At 45.7% G+C, this 19086-nt stretch overlaps 2 protein-coding genes across 7 annotated transcripts in view; one reads left to right on the top strand and one right to left on the bottom strand.

Annotated features, from left to right (window-relative positions):
* The window catches only part of RECQL5 (RecQ like helicase 5), a 38198-nt gene that overhangs the window by 13533 nt on the left and 5579 nt on the right, over positions 1-19086 (top strand). For 3 of the 6 annotated variants that reach the window (XM_063175476.1, XM_063175474.1, XM_063175477.1), the window contains exons 9-12: positions 15914-16141; positions 17567-17666; positions 18170-18206; positions 18979-19037. In XM_063175476.1, coding sequence (XP_063031546.1) covers positions 15914-16141; positions 17567-17666; positions 18170-18206; positions 18979-19037 — 424 coding nt within the window. Of the gene's footprint in view, positions 1-9; positions 2474-12539; positions 12887-15913; positions 16142-16957; positions 17111-17566; positions 17667-18169; positions 18207-18978; positions 19038-19086 lie in introns of those variants that run through there. The other 3 variants (XM_063175478.1, XM_063175479.1, XM_063175482.1) reach the window with 3 other exon arrangements.
* SMIM5 (small integral membrane protein 5) lies at positions 881-12525 on the bottom strand. Its single transcript, XM_063175487.1, has 4 exons — positions 12136-12525; positions 5697-5837; positions 3898-4051; positions 881-2472 (listed from the first exon to the last, which is right to left on the bottom strand). Exons 3-4 carry the CDS (start codon positions 4022-4024, stop codon positions 2363-2365), a joined length of 237 nt encoding a protein of 78 aa, XP_063031557.1. The 5' UTR covers positions 4025-4051; positions 5697-5837; positions 12136-12525; the 3' UTR covers positions 881-2362.

Genomic DNA, 19086 nt, shown 5'->3' with positions numbered 1-19086 from the left:
CTAATTCAGGAACTTGCAGTGGCTGAGATAAGACAGGAGCCATTTCTCTCGTTCCTCTGCCTGGTATCTGTCAGTGGTTTAACTTGTACCACCACTGGGAAACATGCATTTGTGGCTTTTCCTGTTGAGATAAGGCCTGGCAGCTTGTTCCCAGTGACAGCAACCTGTCAGCCCTTGGTGTGTGTCCAGCCTGCCAAGCTTCCCTCTGTCTTTGCACAGGCTGGCTCTGTGCTGCTGGAACAGCCCTCAATGGGATGCTGTTAATGTCTGCAGCTGGCACTGTCTAGCACAAGCCTGGAAGAAAGTGAGCTCTGTTCTTCCCTGGGTCTCGTGACTTAATCTAGATACAAAAACATCTGTTGAGTCTGTTTCTGCAAAAGAGATTCTGAGGCTCCTGATGTCACTTTGCCACTCATTTGTGAGTGAAATGAGCAAAGACTTACGTGACAGGAGGTTGGTGTGATGCACCTCTGAATGTTTAAATTGATGCCATGCTTAAGATTGTTTGCCCCTAACATGTTGGTTGGCAGTGAAAGCTTTGGGACAGCCTAATAAATTATTTTTTCTTTTTTTTTTACACTTTGTTGTCTCAGTGTAACTGTGCATGCAGTAACTCATGCTAGTGCAGTCTGCTCTGGGCGGTTGTCATGCTGAGTCTCAGATATTTATTTCTAAAGAACATCCTCATTTTCCACTGGAGAGTTTTTCTTTTTATTAATTTAAAAGTAACACTGGTAGTTTTAGGAATTTTATTTTTCTTATAATTCTTAGACTATATCTCTGGCTGCAGATATATTCCAATGTGCAGCAGTACAAAAATACCAAACACCTAGATCCGGTTTGTTGGCAAAAAATAAAGTGCATTAAATGCATAAGAAGCTGAAGTAATGTGCCTTTTACTAATATGGGTGCAGGCAACAGAGAAAATACATTTCTATACAGAGACTTCTTTATTTTTCTGTAACTCCTGAAGTGTAAAGAGTATTTTAAAGCCCACTGTTAAAACCTTGATGATTCTGTTCTCCCTAGCTAGACATTGGCGTTGGTACATACACTTAGTTGGGATACAGAGGCAAAAGATGACTTCTCTATATTCATGTAATTGTTTATACCTTCTCACAAAGATGGCTGGTCTCCCATTTGGTGCTGAGACACCAGTGGTTCAGAGTTTAGTGCAGAATTGTGGCCTTCTTGTGCTGTGCCAGTTGTGGAAGGGGTGGCCTGTGCCTCAGCCTTGTGTGTCGGTAAATCCCTTTCGGAAGTTCACTGGAGTGTAAACCAAACATGCACAGTGGCTGCAGCATGGAAGAGGGATTTATTTGCACTTGTTAACTCCAGCCCAGCAGCCCATTCTTGGCTCTGCTCTGTCACAGTGCCCGCTGTCAGCTGCTGTGCACATACCCTGAAGTGATGGCTCCCATCAAGTGTCACTCCTCTGAAATGCCTCTGTGCTTGCTCATAAACACACCCTTGGCATCATGTTCATGGCTACTAAAATAAACTGCACACAGTGCAGAGAGTCAGGCACAGAGATCCCTCAAGTAAGGATTGGGATTTGTTCATCTCCTGGAGCTCCCATGCTCTGCAAGAGCCATTCATCTGCAATAAGCAGAAGAGAGGAACCACAGGGGGTGGAGAGGGAGCATGTTGAACAGAGAATGATCAAAATAAGCCATAGGATTGGTGAGTTTTTCCCTTTTGCCATCATCTTTCTATTTACAAAGAGTATTCCATATGATCTGTTTTCTCCTTTGGCAATTTCCCATCATCACATCACCAATGAAATGACACCAGCTGTACTCAGAGCCTCAGCTGGCACATCTGGATGAGAGGGTCCACCATTTGTTCTTTCCAGCAGATATCTCAGCTAAACATGTCTCCTGGAGCAAGTCTGGCCTTGATCCACGATGACCTGAGCAATTGGACCTCCCAGTGGTGTCAATGGGTTTTGCTAATGCCCAGTACCATCCTTGTGGTGAGGAGAGCAGGCAGTGCCTCGTGTGTGGCTGTGTGCGTGGCCTCTGCTTTGCTCCATGGCTCCGTGTCCATGGGGGGATCCTCAGCTGGCCCAGCTGCAGGGCTGTCTTTGGGAAAGCTCTCTCTTTTCTCAGCAATCTGTGTCCATGTCCTCCCACCCCATCCCAGCCCAGAAGAGGGACACAGTGATGGTGAAGGAGCTTTACCTTCCTTGTCACAGTAGTGGCTGTCACAGAGAGAAGGAACTCCCTGCTGTGATTTCTGGTCCTTTGAGTCGTGTTCATTAATCTTGTTATTGCCATTTTCAGTGGGCTAGTGTGGAAAGCCATTCCCATAGCACTGATGCTGATGTCCATGTGTGTCCTGCATAGCAGCTCGTGTCACTTCAGGAATGGGCAGCTGGGCTGACTTGGCTCTTGCGTCTGGGCTCAGGGCGTCCATCACAGCCACAGCAGCAGCAACTGCAGGCAATGACCGTGAGCACCAGCACAGTAACTGCAGAGAGAAACAGATGACATTGCTTCACAGCACAGGAACAATCAGAGTAACCCTATGTCTCCTCCTCCTACTGCAGAGTAACCCTATGTTTCCTCCAGGTTGTTTGGCGAGCAGCAAAATGAGCAAAGCCTGGTTTCTTGAGAATTCTTTTTTTGCCCTATATTCCCATCTTCCTCCTCCTAAGTTCCTGTTCCTTTGTATTGGTTTTCCATTTAATCTGGACAATCATTACCAGGCATTTCAAGACCTTAAGAGCTACATTCCAAACCGTGTGAGGGTTTCTTTACCCACTTAATGGGCTGTTGTTTGGGAGCTGACATGCAGTACCTAAGAACAGCCCATGTGCCTGGAAAGGATGAAAATCCAGCTTTGGATTTTTGAGTAACCGGACTTGAGGGAGTTTGATTACTCAAACTGGCAGTTGTAATTCTGAAGAGTGAGTTCAGCATACTCTTTAAGCATAGAGACTTGTGACTGGGTTGGCTTTACTCTTTTGTATTTAGCTTGAAAAAATAAGATACTTCAAATGCAGGGGTTCATTTGAGAGAACAGTGGGCTAACTGACTGTCCTCTACTCTAGCCAGGATGGCAGGTGTTGGCAGGGATGTGTTAGTTTATCTGGAGTAGAAAAGGATGACATGTTCCATCCTGCAGAACATGTAAGAATGTGAGCATGCCTCTGTGTGTGCCTGTGTTCCTTTAAAGCCTGGACCTGGGCTGCCAGGTAACCTGACCTGTGGGGAACCAGCTGTAGGGATGAACCAAATAAAGCAGCAGGTGTGACATTGTGAATTCCAGCCCAGGGAGGAGTGTCCAGCTGAATACACACCCTTCCTTTTGGCCAGGAGCAAGCCCTGTCTTTGAGGAGCAGGGCCTGTCTTCCTTCCTGCTTATTTTCCCATTGTATAAACAAACTTCATCCTCCTTGACCCAACAGTTCTTGATCCAGTTGTTACTCCTTCCATGCCATCCCCACACAGAGCAGCAGGAGGGATCTTGCCATTACCAGAGGAGAATAAATGGACTCATCTGAATTCACTGAGCCAATACAAGAATGACACTCAGAGCCCCTCTTAAGTGTCTTCTGTGGCAGGGAGATGCTCTAGGACCATTTGTCATAAACTATCTCCTATGCATCAAAACATTACAGCAGCTCTGGGTTGGTTAAAATATTGCTAATTTAACTAATGTTTAAAAAGGAAGCTTTGGGGAAAGCTGTGCTGTTTCCTGTCATGCTCTGCAACCATGTAGAGGTACACACTGAATGTTAAAAATTACCTAGGAATTAACCTGGGCCTTAGAGCACAGCCTAGAAAACAACAGCCAACACCACCAACCCTCCTACACAGCCTGTGGAGCAAGTTGCCCCCATAGGAGAGGAGAGAAATTCTGACACCCCTTTGCCTCCACCCACAAACTCACCAATAAACAGAAGAACCACAGAAAAGCTGACAATCTCCACTGGCTCAGCCTTGGGCAGTTTCTGGAGCTTGAGGAGAAACTTCTCACCAATGGCTTGAACTTCCTTCAGAAAGCTTTCAGAAGACATTCTGTCACAACCTCTCCAGGCTTTATGCTGCAGGAGAACCAAACAGAGAATAAACCTTTTCACTGACTAATGCTAGGGAGCTGCCAGCCTTCTTATACAGCCAGTGATCACAAGGAAAACAAGTTTATCTGGTCTCAGTCCTTGTTCCCAGTAGCTAAGGTGGAGGACTATTAATTGTCTACGTGTCCTGGCACTGTTTTAATTTCAAAATCCAGCTGCAAGAGTGTTTTTGTCAACTACTGTTAAGCAGAGTCCAAATGGTGTTTCTTCTACAAGGACACTTCTTCCAGCAGGCACTGAGCTAGACTGGACAGTGCCTGCCCTTGGCTCTCACCCAATCAAAGCACTTTTTTTTTCCAGTTGTGCTAACTTGTCCTTCCAGAAACAAATGCACTTCTAACCCAGTTTGAATGCTGAACTCCACTGTACATAGTCTTCAGTTGTTTGTTACTGAATAACACAAAGTAGACTCCCTTGAAGGCTTTTTGCACTTTGAGCTACAAAACCCCTCTTCAAAAAAAGGGGGATTTCCCTCAAAATACCTTAAAAAAGGCATTTACCTCAACACCTCAATACAATAGTATTAATAATCTTTTATTATCCAGTTTTACTGTATGTGATACTAAAAGTTAAAGTCTGCATTCACTAGAGAGAGCTGGATGCTTTTCAAGTTCTTACAGATGAATGCAGTTTTATAAAGAAAGCTAAATTTAGGGGTTTTTTTATTTTAAGCCACAGAGCAATATATGAATTGAACAGTGGATTCCACCCATCACTGCTGATGGTGAGCAAAGCAAAAGCCCCTGGATCTGTCAGGGAGATCTCTCCCCTGTGGAGCTAATCCCTCCTGCCCTGCTCAGTAATCTTAGGCCTTCTTTATTCCCAGAGGGATCATCAGGAGCTCTTGTTACTGAAAATATTATTAGTCTAGTTAAAGTTAAATGCCTCAGTTTTGTCACCAATATTTGCTGTTCTTTTACCCCATGAACAAGATTTTAGGAGGCATTGCAACAAACTAGCTGGCATGAGGCCTATGGATCTTCAAATTTTGCTTCAGTCAGGAACTGGAATTGTATATTTTTGAGAACTATCCATAGTTCCACCTAAAACAAGTGTTTAGACAGGTCAACACTTGAATGGGTTATAACTCTTATTTCATTATAATATCAAAATGTACTGGTTTGTGTGTGTTGTAACAGGCAACACTGGGGTTTGGGACTTGAACATTGCAATTTAATATCCTGATCTTGGTGATAACACAAAGCCAAGTGACCAAGACAACATTTCCAGAACAAACCAGCTAGTTCCTTATTGAACATCTGGCTTGGTTACTCAAACAAATGGATGCTTGGAGTTCAGTTTTTCTAAACACACTGAGGACAGAGAGACCTTGGCTGTTTCTTTGCATGCTGGGCTTAAGCACTACAGTGCCAAGTTAAATTAGTTTTGTATGTTTATGCAATTCAAAAAGGGTTTTCTTTGTTCTTTTAAATCCAAGCTAAGGAATAAAAATCGGAACCAGCTGGTTTCTTAGAAATGGGGGTGGATGGAAAATCCTCATCTACACAAAGATCACTACAATTCAGGAAGGAGGCAAAGCTGTGGGCTTTTGACCTGAAAAGGTCACCTTTTGAGAGTAGGGTTAAATACTCCTTTCCAGATGATTGCATACCCCAAGTGAGCTTCTCCAGAAACAGCTGCTTTATCCTTAGTGCTGCAGGATTCTGTGTCAACAGGTTTTCAATTTTGATTCCATTCTAAGGCATGGTGGATGAGGCAGAGGTGAAATGATTTGTGCTTTCTGTTCTTGGCTCTAGAAGAAAAAAAAATCAAAAAATAAAATTTCTGGCTTTAACATTGTGAAAATGTTTGTTCCCTTTGGAGGTGCTTCTGCCTGTCCAGAAGTTCTCCTCATAATGAATTTGCTGTGAACTTCCATGCCATGCTTTGGGTTGCACCAGAAGCAACAGGTATAAGAGCCAGGCTTTGAAATTTGGTTATACAGGGTAAAATTACTGAGTTCTACTGATTGTAGAACTGCATGTGGATTAGCAAAGTTCTTAGTCAAAAATAATGAAGCCTGTCTCTGTAATGGACATTCCACTCTGCCCATGGTACCTGATCTGGAGCTGAGTGAAGGAGTTTTTATTCTAAAACTTGCAAGGAATGTTGCTTGTTTACCTTGGTCTGAATTTCATCAGGGACAGAGTTTGATGGTGGTGGTGCAGTCTCCAACCTACTCATGAGGAAGCAAATGTTTTTCTAATTGCACTTTCTGCTGCTTCAAGGACTCTCTGCTTTGGGATTTCTGCTTCTGCAGCAAGGTAAAAGGGTGAAGAATAAAATAATTCTTAAAGGAAAAAAGTAAAACTCCTCCAAGAAAGACAGTTACATTAATGGACTTTTGTGTGTTCCATTCTACTTGTGATGTAAAGTCCTTCTTCAGGACTAGTTTTGATGGGACCTTTTCCCAACTGATTTCAGTGGAACCAAGATTTTACCCTTGAGATTAGCACAAGGGTGAGGATTGTGTGATTTAAACCAGCTGTCTTATACATCTGCCTCATTTACAACACAAAGGTGATGACATTACAATAACAGAGTGGAGCTGTGAGAATTAATTCCTTTTGTTTTATCATATTGCGTTCAAATAAGCTTCCAGTCACCAACAGTAGTAAAGGCTAGGTGGTGCAGGATATTCAGTTGAAGCAGTAACTCTGAAGATTATTATTAAAACAGGGAAGTCTTAAGAGGTTTGAAACTGAAGGTTGTGGGCCTTAAATGACAGTTTGCTTTCTAGGCCTGGAGTGCTGTTTTAGAGGCTGGAAGAGCCACTCAAGTTAGAACCTCAGAGATTCTCAGGAGTTTGGTGAAAATATAATTGTCTGCCAGTGTTTGCCTCAATTGAGAATTTCTTCTTGCTCATCACTGTCCTTCCTCCAAACTTCACCCACTGAGGATGGGAACCCTCCAGAGCAGAGGAGACTTGGCTGTAGGGCAGCAGAGCTGATGTAACTCATCCCTGTCATGGAAAAAGTCCTGAATGACCACACTGCAATGTGGCCTTCACAACACACTGTCAGACTGATGTCAGGAAATTCTGCTCCACAGCTGTAGTTGGAGCTCACATGAAGTGAAAATCAGATGAAGAGAGGCAAGATAAGAATCTCACACAGAAAAGAAAGTTATACAAGGTCTTGTCACAGGCAGTTTGGGACATCCTGCTGGGATGGGGTGGCAGCCTGAAGTTCATGGTTCTGACTTCAGAAATAACTCATCCAGTCAGTGATACCAGTGGAACTAGATCATCAAATCTTTCTGCCCTCCTCTAATGTTGCAAGGCCCAGCAGGGGGAGGGAATAAAACAAATCATTTAATTTGGGTTTATTTGGTTTTGATGAGAAAAAAAAAAAAAAGGCCCCTTCTGCCATGTGCCATGAGTTATTAGCCTTGGTTGAAAGGACAGAGCACAGAAATGATGCAGGGGAATGGCAAACAGCTGCAGGTGTGCTGCTCAGCTGCAAGGATTACATGACCCTGGAAACCCCAAGTGCATGTCCTGTGTTTAGGACTTACACAGGTTTAGATTCCCAGAAAGCACTAATGCAGATTCATCTTGCTGTGCCCACTGAAGAAAGCTGTGAAAATTGCCATAATAGCACTGAAATTGTCTTTCTGAGTTGTTTTAATGGACTCATGCCATGCTGAAGCACTCAAAGAAGTTGCCTGCTCAGTCCCTTGGAGAATAAAGCCATTAAAAAGCCTCAATCTAGACATTCAAGAGAAAAGCCTCCATCAAGGTTCCTTTCTGCTGTGAACTGGCTGCATATGGGGGCTTCTTTTTCCAAGAAAAAAGCTTTGAGATGACCATGTACAGTGAGGTCTCACATCCCTGTGTCTGCCTGAAGCTGGTGAGGTTGCTGTGAGTCTTTTGGAATTGCTGTACATTTTGGTTTTGCATTTTTGCTGTACATTTGGGGTTTTTGGTCTGTGTTGATCTGTGTGTGGACACAGCTGCATCCACAGGTGACCTGGAGGGAGTGGGTGAGCTGAAATTTGCTGCTGAGAATGAGACACTTGTTTACACATAGCCCTGGGGCTATTTGAGCAGCCTTTTTTAGTGCTAAAAGCACAAATTTAAGTTTGTGGTTTAGCCCCAGGACTGGAAGTTAGTAAATACAGGCAGTGTCCCTGGCCTGCCAGTGATGCTCCCTGGTTGTGACTTTGGGTAAAACATCACATCCCACTGCTGGGTGACTTCATCTCTGCAAGACAGCAGAACATGGAACCACATCAGAGCTCTGTTTGTCAATTGTTGTGTGTCCAAGTTTCCAGCATGCTTGGAAATCTTTAGATAGAAAGGCAGCAAGTCCCTGGTTTTGCTGCAGTTACAAACTGAACTGGCCATTGTTTTGCTCAGTACTTTGAACACTTTGTTCACTGAGCCTGTTGAGGATGGATGTAGATGAAAGTGTGCTTTCCACTCTTGTTTGCTCCTAACCCAGCCATACTCCTCATATTGTTCTTGCCATAATCCTGATCCATTGGTTTCACTGTGCTTGCATGGGTTTGTTGCTTTAATAAGCTACAAGTGGAGATAAAGCTTTGGAAGGGGGAATTATGGGGGGAACAAGAAGCTGCCAGTGCCTCTAGTCCCAATGCAGCAAGTCCCAGTGATGGTGAATTGGCTCTCCTCCCACAGCAGGATGGCTCCAGAGACCTTACCAAGCAGAACCTTCCTGATGTTCCCATCAAGTGGAATGCCAGGGCAACATTCTTATTGCAGCCTTGGCCTTTCCTTAAGACTGGGGCTTTGAAGAAGCAAATGTTGTGTTGTTCTTACTCAGACTAGTCCAATAAATTGGTTGAAATTGGACCTGTACAGGGATGGGAAGCCTGTATGGATTGTGGAGGCTTATCTGGTTGGAAATCTTACAAGGCAAGCCCAACCTCAGGGAAGGAGGGTGCTGAGCAGCCAAAGGGGAGGGGATGCTTTGTATTCTGGTCTGAAACTCTAAAATAAGCTCTGACTGTACTTGGCCACTTTTTAAAGAAAATGAAGGCTTGGCCAGTTTCAAAATGCACCAGCTTTGTTCTTGGTCCCTGAAATATCCTGATTTTATATGGATAAGGTCTGCAGTGCTTCCTGTTCTCAAACAATGCTGGGTTTCTAGGTGTGCCTACAGTGGGTGCATTTTGGTGTAACATGTCATAACTCCTGCATGATTGTTTATTGTTCTAAGCTTTTAGTGTACTGCTGAGATGAAAAGGGCCATAGAAATGCAGTTGTATTATCAGTCTCTCATCATTGTTAATGCAGTGTTTGCTGCCATGACTGTACTTGACCAGCCATGTGATTCTTAACTATAGTTCAGACAAACCCATTTTTTCTTAAAACAGGAGCGCACAGAGCCAGACAGACCTATAATTCATTCCCAAACAGATGAAAATAGTTTCCAGTATCAAGAGAATTCAGCCCTTGAACAGCACACACCCAAACTGGTAAATTGTAGCTCAATGCCATGGGAGAAAAGCTGGGACTTTGTCAGTTGGTTTGGAGCAGAAGGCCACACATTCCTGAGATTTTAAAGCTGCCCTGCCTGGGTCACCCTTTGGCTGGAATACCCTGTCATCTCCACCACCCACTATTTGGAGATGGGTTTTGAGGCAGCACTGTAAATGTGCCTTCTCTTCCCTACAACCTAATATTAGATTAATGTAAAAAGGCACTGAATTCCCAGTTTCAGTAGCAGAGGTGCCCACTGGGACACTGAGCTGGGAGTCTTTACACCTCTGCTGATCACCCTGGTTTTCTCCAGTCCATCCCACAAACACATCCACAAAACCTCATGAGATAATTCCTCACTACTAGAAGTTTTTTAAGTGGGGAAAACAAAACACTGAGCCATCCAATGGAAGGAAAAGGTCAATTTTAAAAATAAACCTGTAGCTCTTCTACAAGAGAACTTTTTTTAGGGTTGGTGATGCTTGAATCTAGCCTGAAAGTCTATTCTAATATTAGCAAAATATCCATTTCCCAGGAAGCTGGCTGAGAGGTGGCTGTGTGCCTGTGAAAGCCTTTTAGTGACTTCACAAACATAGTGGGATCTACTATCAGTAGTTGGTGCTTGAGGTCCAGCATCTGGAGGCCCTGACTGAAAACTCCTCCACCTTGTAACAGCCACCTCTGTGCCCTGTCCTTGATCTCACATTACAAGTCTCCTAAATTACATGCATTTTTGAGCTTTTTGAAATATCCTGGACTAATCCTAGCAAAGGTGCTATTGGGGTGTAGGAGCTCAAAAATCAAAATCTGCAGCAGCTGCTGCTCAGGAGGAATTGTTAGGAGGCTCATCAGCTGCATGGAGCTGGGGGTGGGTGCTGCTCCCAGCCCCTCACAGTCCCTGCTGACCCACAGCAGGCTCTGTGCTCAGGGCTTGTCTCCACTCTGTCAAACTGGGATTATTTTGTACCTTCATTCCCACACCCGCTGTTGGTTGCAGTCGGGCTGAGGCCCGTGCACTGTGACAGCTGTAACACAAGCCATGTCCTGCTGTTTTTATCCAGACATGTGTTTCACATTGCTGTGCCTCTCCCCCCACACATCAACAGCATGGCTGCAGCTGGACAAGCCCCCAGCCAAACCCATTAAGATTTTCTTGGCATGTTTCTCCACCTCCTTCCCTCCCCTGCCCTTCTCCCCTCACTCCTCCCTCCTGATTTTTTTTTCTTTGTTGTTTCGCTAAACTTTGTTTTTTCACATGTTTTATTTAAGAACCTCTCTTAACTGCAACAAGCAACCTACAGAGACTCTCCATTAGCAGGGTGGAAACTTCCCTCCATCCCCTTGAGCCTTATGGCCAGGCTGGAGGCGTGTGGGTCTGAGCTGCTACCTCTCCTCACTCAGGCAGTTCCAATTCCATGTTTGTAATACTCTAGGTCAGAAAGACCTGCCCTCCATTCCTCGTTAATGGAAATGGAGAGAAGTGGAAATACCTGATCCTTAACATTCCTCCCTACAGGCATGTGTAGGATTGGGAAGACCTTTTTGTGTGAGAATTGGCTTTCTGCTCCAGTTTGTAAACAGCTGACTGCCCCTGCACCTCCTGGCAGAGGCTGAGGGGTCCCAGCTCAGCGCTGGGAGCTGCAGCAGCTTCCAAACAGAGAAGTCAGCTTCAGATAGTAGAAAATGGGGATTTATAAGGCCAGTCTCCATTACCAGCCCCTCTTCCCATACCCAACAGCAAAACGGAGATGGGAGCACAGGTGGGACACCTCTGTAAAACCAAAGCTTGGACACAATGGCCTAAAATGTCTTTTTCAACCTAAATGATTCTGTGTTGTAAAATTTCATGTATTTAGGTGATCCTTTTACTCTTCCTTCCCTTCTCACTACATTCAAACTTGACGGTGTGGTTACTGTAAACCCTGAGCTGTGTATGTGCATGAACGTGCCTCTCAGAGTAGCGCTTCTCCTGCTGCTTTGAGCACTAAACCCGCATCTGTGCCTGATACACTGGCTGAATTCTTCTTCTTTTTTAAATGTTCTCATTAGCAGCTCTGTAAAATCTTTCCGTTTATTTCTATTGGACACAGATGCTTAACTTGCACAGCGTGCTAGTTGCCCGACCGGGGTTTGTTTTCTAAGCTCTCTGCATCAGGATTTGGGGGATAAAACTTGGCTGCAGCTGGGAGGAGCTGCGGGAAAAGCCGTGGCTGGGGTCCGTCCGCGCCCGCCTGTGCTCCCCGCTCCGGCACGCACAGCTCGGACCCAGCTGCCCTGTCCACACCGACTATTCCTGGATCAGGTCACCAGTCTATCGGGACATTGGTTCTGTACGAGCACGGAAACCCGAGCAGCCTGCCTTTGTCACGGCGGAGGAGTTGCGGAGTCCCGCTCGGGCTCGGAGCTCCTTTTGTTAGAGGGCGGCTGCGGCGCAGCTCTCCGCAATCCCATTAAAAGCTTTTCTCCTGCCACCTTCGCTGCTCGGTGTCCCTGGCAAGCAAATTCCGCCTCCCAAGCTGTGCTCCATGGCTGACCGAGCCGGGGCAGCTCCCCCGGCTCCAGCCCCTCCGCGCTTCACCGAACAGCAGCGATAGCTCAGCCTTACCCCGACCGCCAGCTCTGCTTCTCCTCTTGTTTTTCTTTCGTCTTCTTAAACTTTTCACGTCATCTCTCCCCTCATCCTGCGGCTCGCTGCTCGCTCGGTTCCTCTCTGCTCCGCTGCTGACAGCCAGCTGTTGTCTCTGCCTTTCTTTCTTTTTTTTTTTTTTTTTTTTTTTGTTGCTGGTTGTCGTGGAGATGCGAAGTTTCGTGTTACATGTGTGCCAAAGAGGGAGGGAGAGGAGGCAGCGCAGGCTGGGCCAGAGCCGGTGCCAGCTCCCCGGGGCGCCCGAGGGCCGGCACTTGTTGCCGGCTTCCTCTGTGCATCTCCTCCGAGAGAGGAGTTTCTTCTTTACCTTTTAATGACGCCTTTTTCTGCCGTGAGACTTGAATGGATTCCCTGGCTGCGATAGTTTGGGGCGATGCTAAAGAGAGTAACTTTTCTTTGTGCTGCCCGGTTTCCCTGCGGCTCCAGGAGAAGGAGCTTTTCTCCTGTGCTCATGGAAAGGGCAGAGCCAGTGCTCACAAGGACAGAGCAGCTCTGTGAGGGACCTGCCGCGAGCAGGGCAGCAGGGACAGTGCTGGGGCAGTGAATTTGATGCCGGCGTGGTGAATTCCCTCCGTGCCCTTGGCCAAGGCATTTACTCTCTTGATGCTGAGCTTTTCGCTTCTTGTATTCTGGGGACAGCTGACTGGCACTGTCTTGTCTCAGAGGGTGAAGCTCGGGTGATGATGGAAGGACACAGTCCTTCAGACAGGTGCAAAATTAGAAGTTCTCATCAGACTCATGACTTCCTCTTCTATTTGATAAAGCTCATTAAATGGCTTTCGCTTGACAACTGCATAACTAATTTGCCCTCATGTGATTTTTATCTTTTTTAACCCTTTCACTTCACATTATTCCAAGACTTGCTGAGTTGTTTGATTCAGGGAGCATTGCTGATGAGGCTCTGTACCCTCTGGCTTATACAAGGGCATGCTTTTTTCTGGTGTTTTTTGGGAGAGATAGAGCTTCTTTTGGGATATGTGACTTTGCTTCTTCTCTGGCTGTCCATCTGCTTCTCCTAATTGCAGGAATAGCACTCCTATTTTTTGTGGTGTATAAAAACAAGGACTACCAAAGCTACACAAGTGCAGGCAGCTTTGTGGTCAGTTTAGTACTTTCCTCAAATGCATTGCCACAGACAAAAATGTGTTAATAAACCTCTTTGTTATTTGCTCTTCATCCCATTCCATAATGTCAGATGAGGGGGGAGGGAATGTCTGAAATGACATAATGATTTTGTTTAGACATTTTAGAGAGCAATGGTCAGCTCATATGTACTCTTTTGAAGGGCGAAGGGAGACAAATAATACTGTGGCATATTTTAAAGATGCAGTAATTTTAGATCATGTGTAATAATACAAACTACCATTAATTTATGTAAATCATCTCCATCTTGTGGGCATTAGTCAGGTGTTGGTGTGACAGAGGAAGCTTTCCCCTCACATGTTAATGCATAACCAACTGTCTTTCAGGAGCTCTTGTGTTAAGTATTAATCCAGTGATTAACCCCAGCATCCCTGTTGGTAACTGCCTTTTTGTCTTTTGACCTTAATTATAGGATTGCAATTTTAGTTTTGCAACTGAATTTCCGTTATGGCCCAACTCCTGAACACCGTGCGCTAAAGTGGGGCTGTGGCCCCAGTCTGGGTAATTCTTCAGGAAGAAAAAGGCAATTACAGTAGGCTGGGTGGGAAGGGCTTGGCTTTACAAGCCTGATGGGTTAGAAACTGGAACTCTAAATTCCAGTGAGCTCACAGCTGATCTCTGCTTCCACCAAAGCCCTCCCCTGGGGCATCTAAAGGACCGAGGTGTGCGTGGCTGTCCCTCCCCAGCATGAACCTGTGGGAGTGGGGAGAGGGCTTGTCCCTCACTGAATGCCTCAGTTAACTCTAATACAGATCAGTGTGTGTGAGGGAAAGAGACAGGGACTGATGAGAATGCTGCCTGTTTTCTTTGGGGGGAACAAAAAGCTGACTTGCAGCTCGCTGACATTTCTAGAGTCACGTTGCCCTGGCCAGCCAGGCAGCACCAGTGGTTCTTTTGGAGAGGCAAGACAAGGGTATCGAATGTGTTGCCCCCATCTGGGTCCCCCAGCCTTGCCCTCCATGTGAAAGGAGCTCTTTGAGTGCAGGAGCAGAGTGAGCCAGTGTGGCCCTGCAGGGGGATATAATGGCAGCTTTGTCAGAGCCTCTCCAGGCCTTGGTGCCCTGCAAACACCCTGCTGCAGCCCCTCACCTGAGCACTGCCAGCTCCCTGCCCCTTCAGCACACTCGGGTCACTGCTGGGGACAGCAGCCTGGGCCCTGCTGCTGTGCTGCCTCCAGATCCCCCTCCCAGGCCATGGGAGGGAGTGAGCCAGCAGCCCCTGCAGCCCCTCTGGGGTTCGTTTGTGATGTTTTGGTTCATCGTGCAGTTGTTTGGTTCACAACATGCAGTTGTGTTTTTGCCAGACACACAGACACAAGTGAAGAAGAAAACTGTGTTTGTTAGATCTCTGGCGAGTTCTGACATGCCTTAGAGGGTTTAGAATAAGAGTAAATGAGGTGCTTGCTCTCTTACTTTTCCCCTCTGTGACCCACTTTTTGCAGATGAAGTTAGGAAGCCCACTAGGGCACACCTTGGTGTAGAATAAAAATTTCCACTTTGTTCTTCTTTGTAGTAAAATAATTTTCTCCTAAAATAACTTCTGTTCCCCTTTGGCTGCCAGATTTGATCTCTAAATGCCCAATTAAGTGAATGTTTTCCTATATTTATTATCAGCTTTTTGACTAACACACAGCCAGCCACCTCTGCTGAGAACCTTTAGTTTTAAAAAGGTCCTCTAAATTTTGCTTTCTTAAAAAAAAAAGGGAGGGGAAGTAACTGCCTGATCATTTTTTGGCAAAATCAGTGTGTGCCCTGGTTTAAGTTAGAGAGTATTTTAGAAGAGAAATTATTTCCTGCCTGTATTGCTAGTGAGCATATTGTCACCAAATTCTTTTTTATGTACCCCAAAACACTGATGCCTGCCAAAAATCTTTTTTAAATTTCTGGAAAAATCTAGTAATCTTCTAATGGCTGGTTTGCTAATCCTGGTAAACTGGTTGTGCAATCCTGTGTGAGCAAATGAGCTGGTTTTCATGCATGTGGGACTCTACCCAGACTTTGGTGCTGATCTGGAGCATGTGTGAGCCCATCAAGATCCAGGCTGTGTTATCTGAATGGTACTCCATTGTGACCCTCACTTTGGACTCTGTTCCTGGGATTTTCTTTCCTTTCCTGTGTCTTCAAATATATATTTCTTCAGCTTCAAATCATAAATAATAAACCTAGAAGCTTTAATGTGAGATGTTCTTCAATGTGAGATGTTCTCTGAGGTGTAGTGATCAATGGGGCCTCTTTACCTACAGCCATGCTGACAGGATGTGGAATATATTTAGCCAGTGATACAGAATTAATAACTCTATATTTCATCAGCTGCTCCTTTTTCAGGTCTCAAAGACCTGAAAGGTTTTAGCAGAAGAGATTAACATTGATGGTTTTTTACATATGGGAAAGTGAAGGCAGAGAGACTTTAAGCAGGTGCCAGGAACAGAGCCCGAATTCTGCTCCGGGTATTAAACCTGTGATTCCTGCTGGAATAGACATTCTCTGTGAAAAACAGGCTCAAAATCTTTATCTAAAGACACCTCCTGCATTTGGAGGGTGGAGTTTTTGAGGATGGAAGTGATGACCAGATGCTTTTGCCTTGTGTTTCCAAGCTGTCGCCACGCTGCCATCGCGAAGTACTTCGGTGACGCCACCCCACCTTGCAACAAGTGCTGTGACTTCTGCAGGAACCCAGGGGCAGTGAAAAGGCAACTGGAGGAGCTGGAACGCTGCAGCAACAGCTGGAGCAAAACCTCCATCAGGCCCACAGGATCCTCCTGGGATAGCTACGACCCAGAGCTCTACGAGGGCGGGAGGAGAGGCCTCAAAGGCTTCAGCAGGTCTGTACCTTACACTCATCTCACAGGAGCCATCAGAGAAAAGAGCATCCACCAGCTGCAGGCCCAGACACTCCTATTTTCAGCACATGTTTCTGTGTGGATGGTATTCTCCTGTAACTTTCTGGCAGCAGCAGCTGGAATTTCATTTTCCACACACTTTGGCAGCCGCGTTCTCATTTGTGTTCCAGAGAACCAAAAGCTGTTTTGACAGAGCTAAGAATTGCCCTGCACAATGTAGTTGGCTCAAGATACTAGCCTGAAATTTTTGAAAGCAGCAAGTGGGCTCAGCCTGTTCATAGTCACAAGGTTCAGAAATGTTTAAACTTGAGACCAAGATGACATGGTCCAGAGTTCATTCCTGATTTAACACAACTGTCTGTGAGCCAGCAGGCCAGGGGCCACTGACAGGACTTAGTCACCACAGAGGATGTTAGGAAGTGCCAGTGTCAGATTCTTCTGCAGATTGCTGCATTTTCCTGTCAGGCTGACAGCAAAAGGAAGATGTGCAGTGGAAAACATGATGAATTCTGTAAAATGCTTGGCAGTGTGGAGGTGACAAGTTCTCTTTCTCCTTGTTCTCTGGCAGAGTTGCAGTGATTGTCCAGCTGCGTCAGGATGAAGTTTCTCTGCTGGCACTGCCCATGAAGCTGTGCCAGGATACACAGTGCTGTAGGCTGGCCAGGCCCTCTGCTTTGCCTTAAAAAGCTTGAGATTGGTACCTTTGTTCTTTGGCCAAGTCCAACTCAGTCAAAGGAAACCAGGACTGGTGACCTAAGCCTGTGTTTGGTCTCAGGACCTGAGAAGCCACAGCCAATGCTATTGTACAGAACAGTGCTTGCCACTTGGCTGACTGAACCTTTCCATGATCTGATTGTAGTTTTGCCTTGGAAGTTGTAATAGTTAGCAGCTCTAAAGCTCAGATTTGTGATACCTGTAAGTGGGAGGCAGTGAACTCCTGGGCTACATCTGGTGAGCATCAGCTGCTGCATTTCAGTGTAGCAGAGATGGAGATTTCATTTCTTGCAGCAGCCTGTGAACAAGTGAGGCTGAGGAATGGATGTTGTGCCTTTCTGCCATCTCTGCTCCCAGGGCAGGAGGCACTGACAGATGGGGTACATGACAGGAGGCAGTGACTCCTGAACCCCCTGGGAGCATCTGGCAGAGCTGCTGAAATGGAGCCCTCCATTCTCAGGGCACTGGTTACAAGCTCTTAGTTCAAGGCACTGCCTCCTACTTTATGGGGTTAACAAATGCTGTGCATTTTTGGAGCACACTCACTGCTGTCCTGCTTGGGCAGTGGCAGGGAAACTCCAGGTGCAGACATGCTCAGAGAGGACGTGGGATGCATCACTGGGGTGGCTTCCCAGACTTGTCCCCCAGTTCATGCTGCAGCTACAGTTCCTCTTGCTTTCCTGCCTCATCCAGGTATGATGAAGAGGGCAGTGGGAATTGGGATGAAGACAACGAGGAGCGTCGGAAACGGGAGTGGGACAACTTCTACAAGAAACAGATGAGCCTGCGCAAAGTGAGTTGGGGTCAGTTTGTGAGGGGTGCTCAGAGGGTTTGCTGTGAGCTTGTCTGACAGCCATAAAGGCCTCCTGGCACTGATCACAGTAAATTATTTCATCTTGGTGTTGCTTGTTGTCCTTCACTTCTTGTACCTCTGCTTTTGTTGTGTTCTCCACATTCTGGGCCAGTCCCATAATAGGAAGAAATGCAGCTTATTCATGTGCTGGTTTCTCTGCAGTGCTAAGAAAGAGGAGCCTGTTGGTTTTAATGCCCATGGTAGTAGTAAAAACAGATTTTCCCATTCAGCTTCTCTTAAATATTCCTATAGCAGAGGTGAACTTTTGGCTTTGATTCTCATTCTTTGTCCTCTTGGCCCTGTTTTGGCATGTATTCAATGCCTTTATAACTTCAGCTTTAATTTTCCCTGGAGCACGGATATAAAACATGTCTTTTGTGCTTCTAGATCTGCATGTGTGTAGTAGGAATGGAAATGTTTGACTGATCTTTGTTTTCTTCCAGGGCAAAGAACCAGAAAAGGAAGATTTTGTTCCTCCAAGTAAATATCTCTTTGATTTATAATGGGTTTTCTTTGGGAGAAGAAAGTCTTATATTTTGCAGCTGCATGCAATTTGTACAGCATCACCACTGGAGGTACCAGTCCCTAGGCAAAGAGGTCAAGCTTTTGGCTGTGAAAACTTGGCTGGAGGAGATGGACCACAGCTTAGCTTTGGTCAGGGTGAAGATACGGAATGCATCTTTCTGAACAACATTTCCAAATAAGCAAGAGAGAAAGAAAACTGTCTAACCTGATTTTGTAGTGTTGGCTGTTTCTGCAGTGGTTATGCAGCAATAATAATAATAATAATAGTAATAATAATGCTAGAAGGAAACTGCTGGAAACCTTTGCTGTTTGTAACTGTGTTGCTTGGGGCCCTGTCTGGCACTGTTACAAAAGAACACTTGATAAGTCAGGTTATTCTATCCAGCCTGATTTTTTTTTTTGTTGATATTGTGAGGAGGAGAAAAGATTTGAGTTTCCTAAGAGCCTTAAAGAAAGGTTTTCTGAGGTGGGAAGATTCTGGAAAGCTGTTAGGCCTAAACTCCAAAGCAGATGTTCTCAGTCAGAGAAAACATTCTCACTTTGGTGTCTGCCTGCTCTTTTGGAGTGTGCAGCTTCTCCAGGTAGAAAGGGTGACCTCAGTGTTCCTTGGGGTGACAATGCAGAAAGCCAGGCAGTCCTGGACCTGCACCTCCCTGTGGCAGCTGAGATGTTCTCCATCAGGCCAGCCCTGCCATGGCTCCTTTCCCAAATTTCTCTCCTGTGGCAGGTGCAGACTGTCCCCTGAAGGAGGCTGCCAGCAGGAGGATCTCCAAGCTCACTGTGAAGGTGAGTGATGTTGCAAAGAACAGCAAGGCTTCTGCCTGGCCTGTCCTTG

This window comes from Melospiza melodia, chromosome 24 (assembly GCF_035770615.1).
Source record: "Melospiza melodia melodia isolate bMelMel2 chromosome 24, bMelMel2.pri, whole genome shotgun sequence".
Classification (NCBI taxonomy): Eukaryota; Metazoa; Chordata; class Aves; order Passeriformes; family Passerellidae; genus Melospiza; species Melospiza melodia.
Note: the sequence above shows the minus strand (reverse complement) of the source record. Positions and strands in the feature narration are given on the sequence as shown.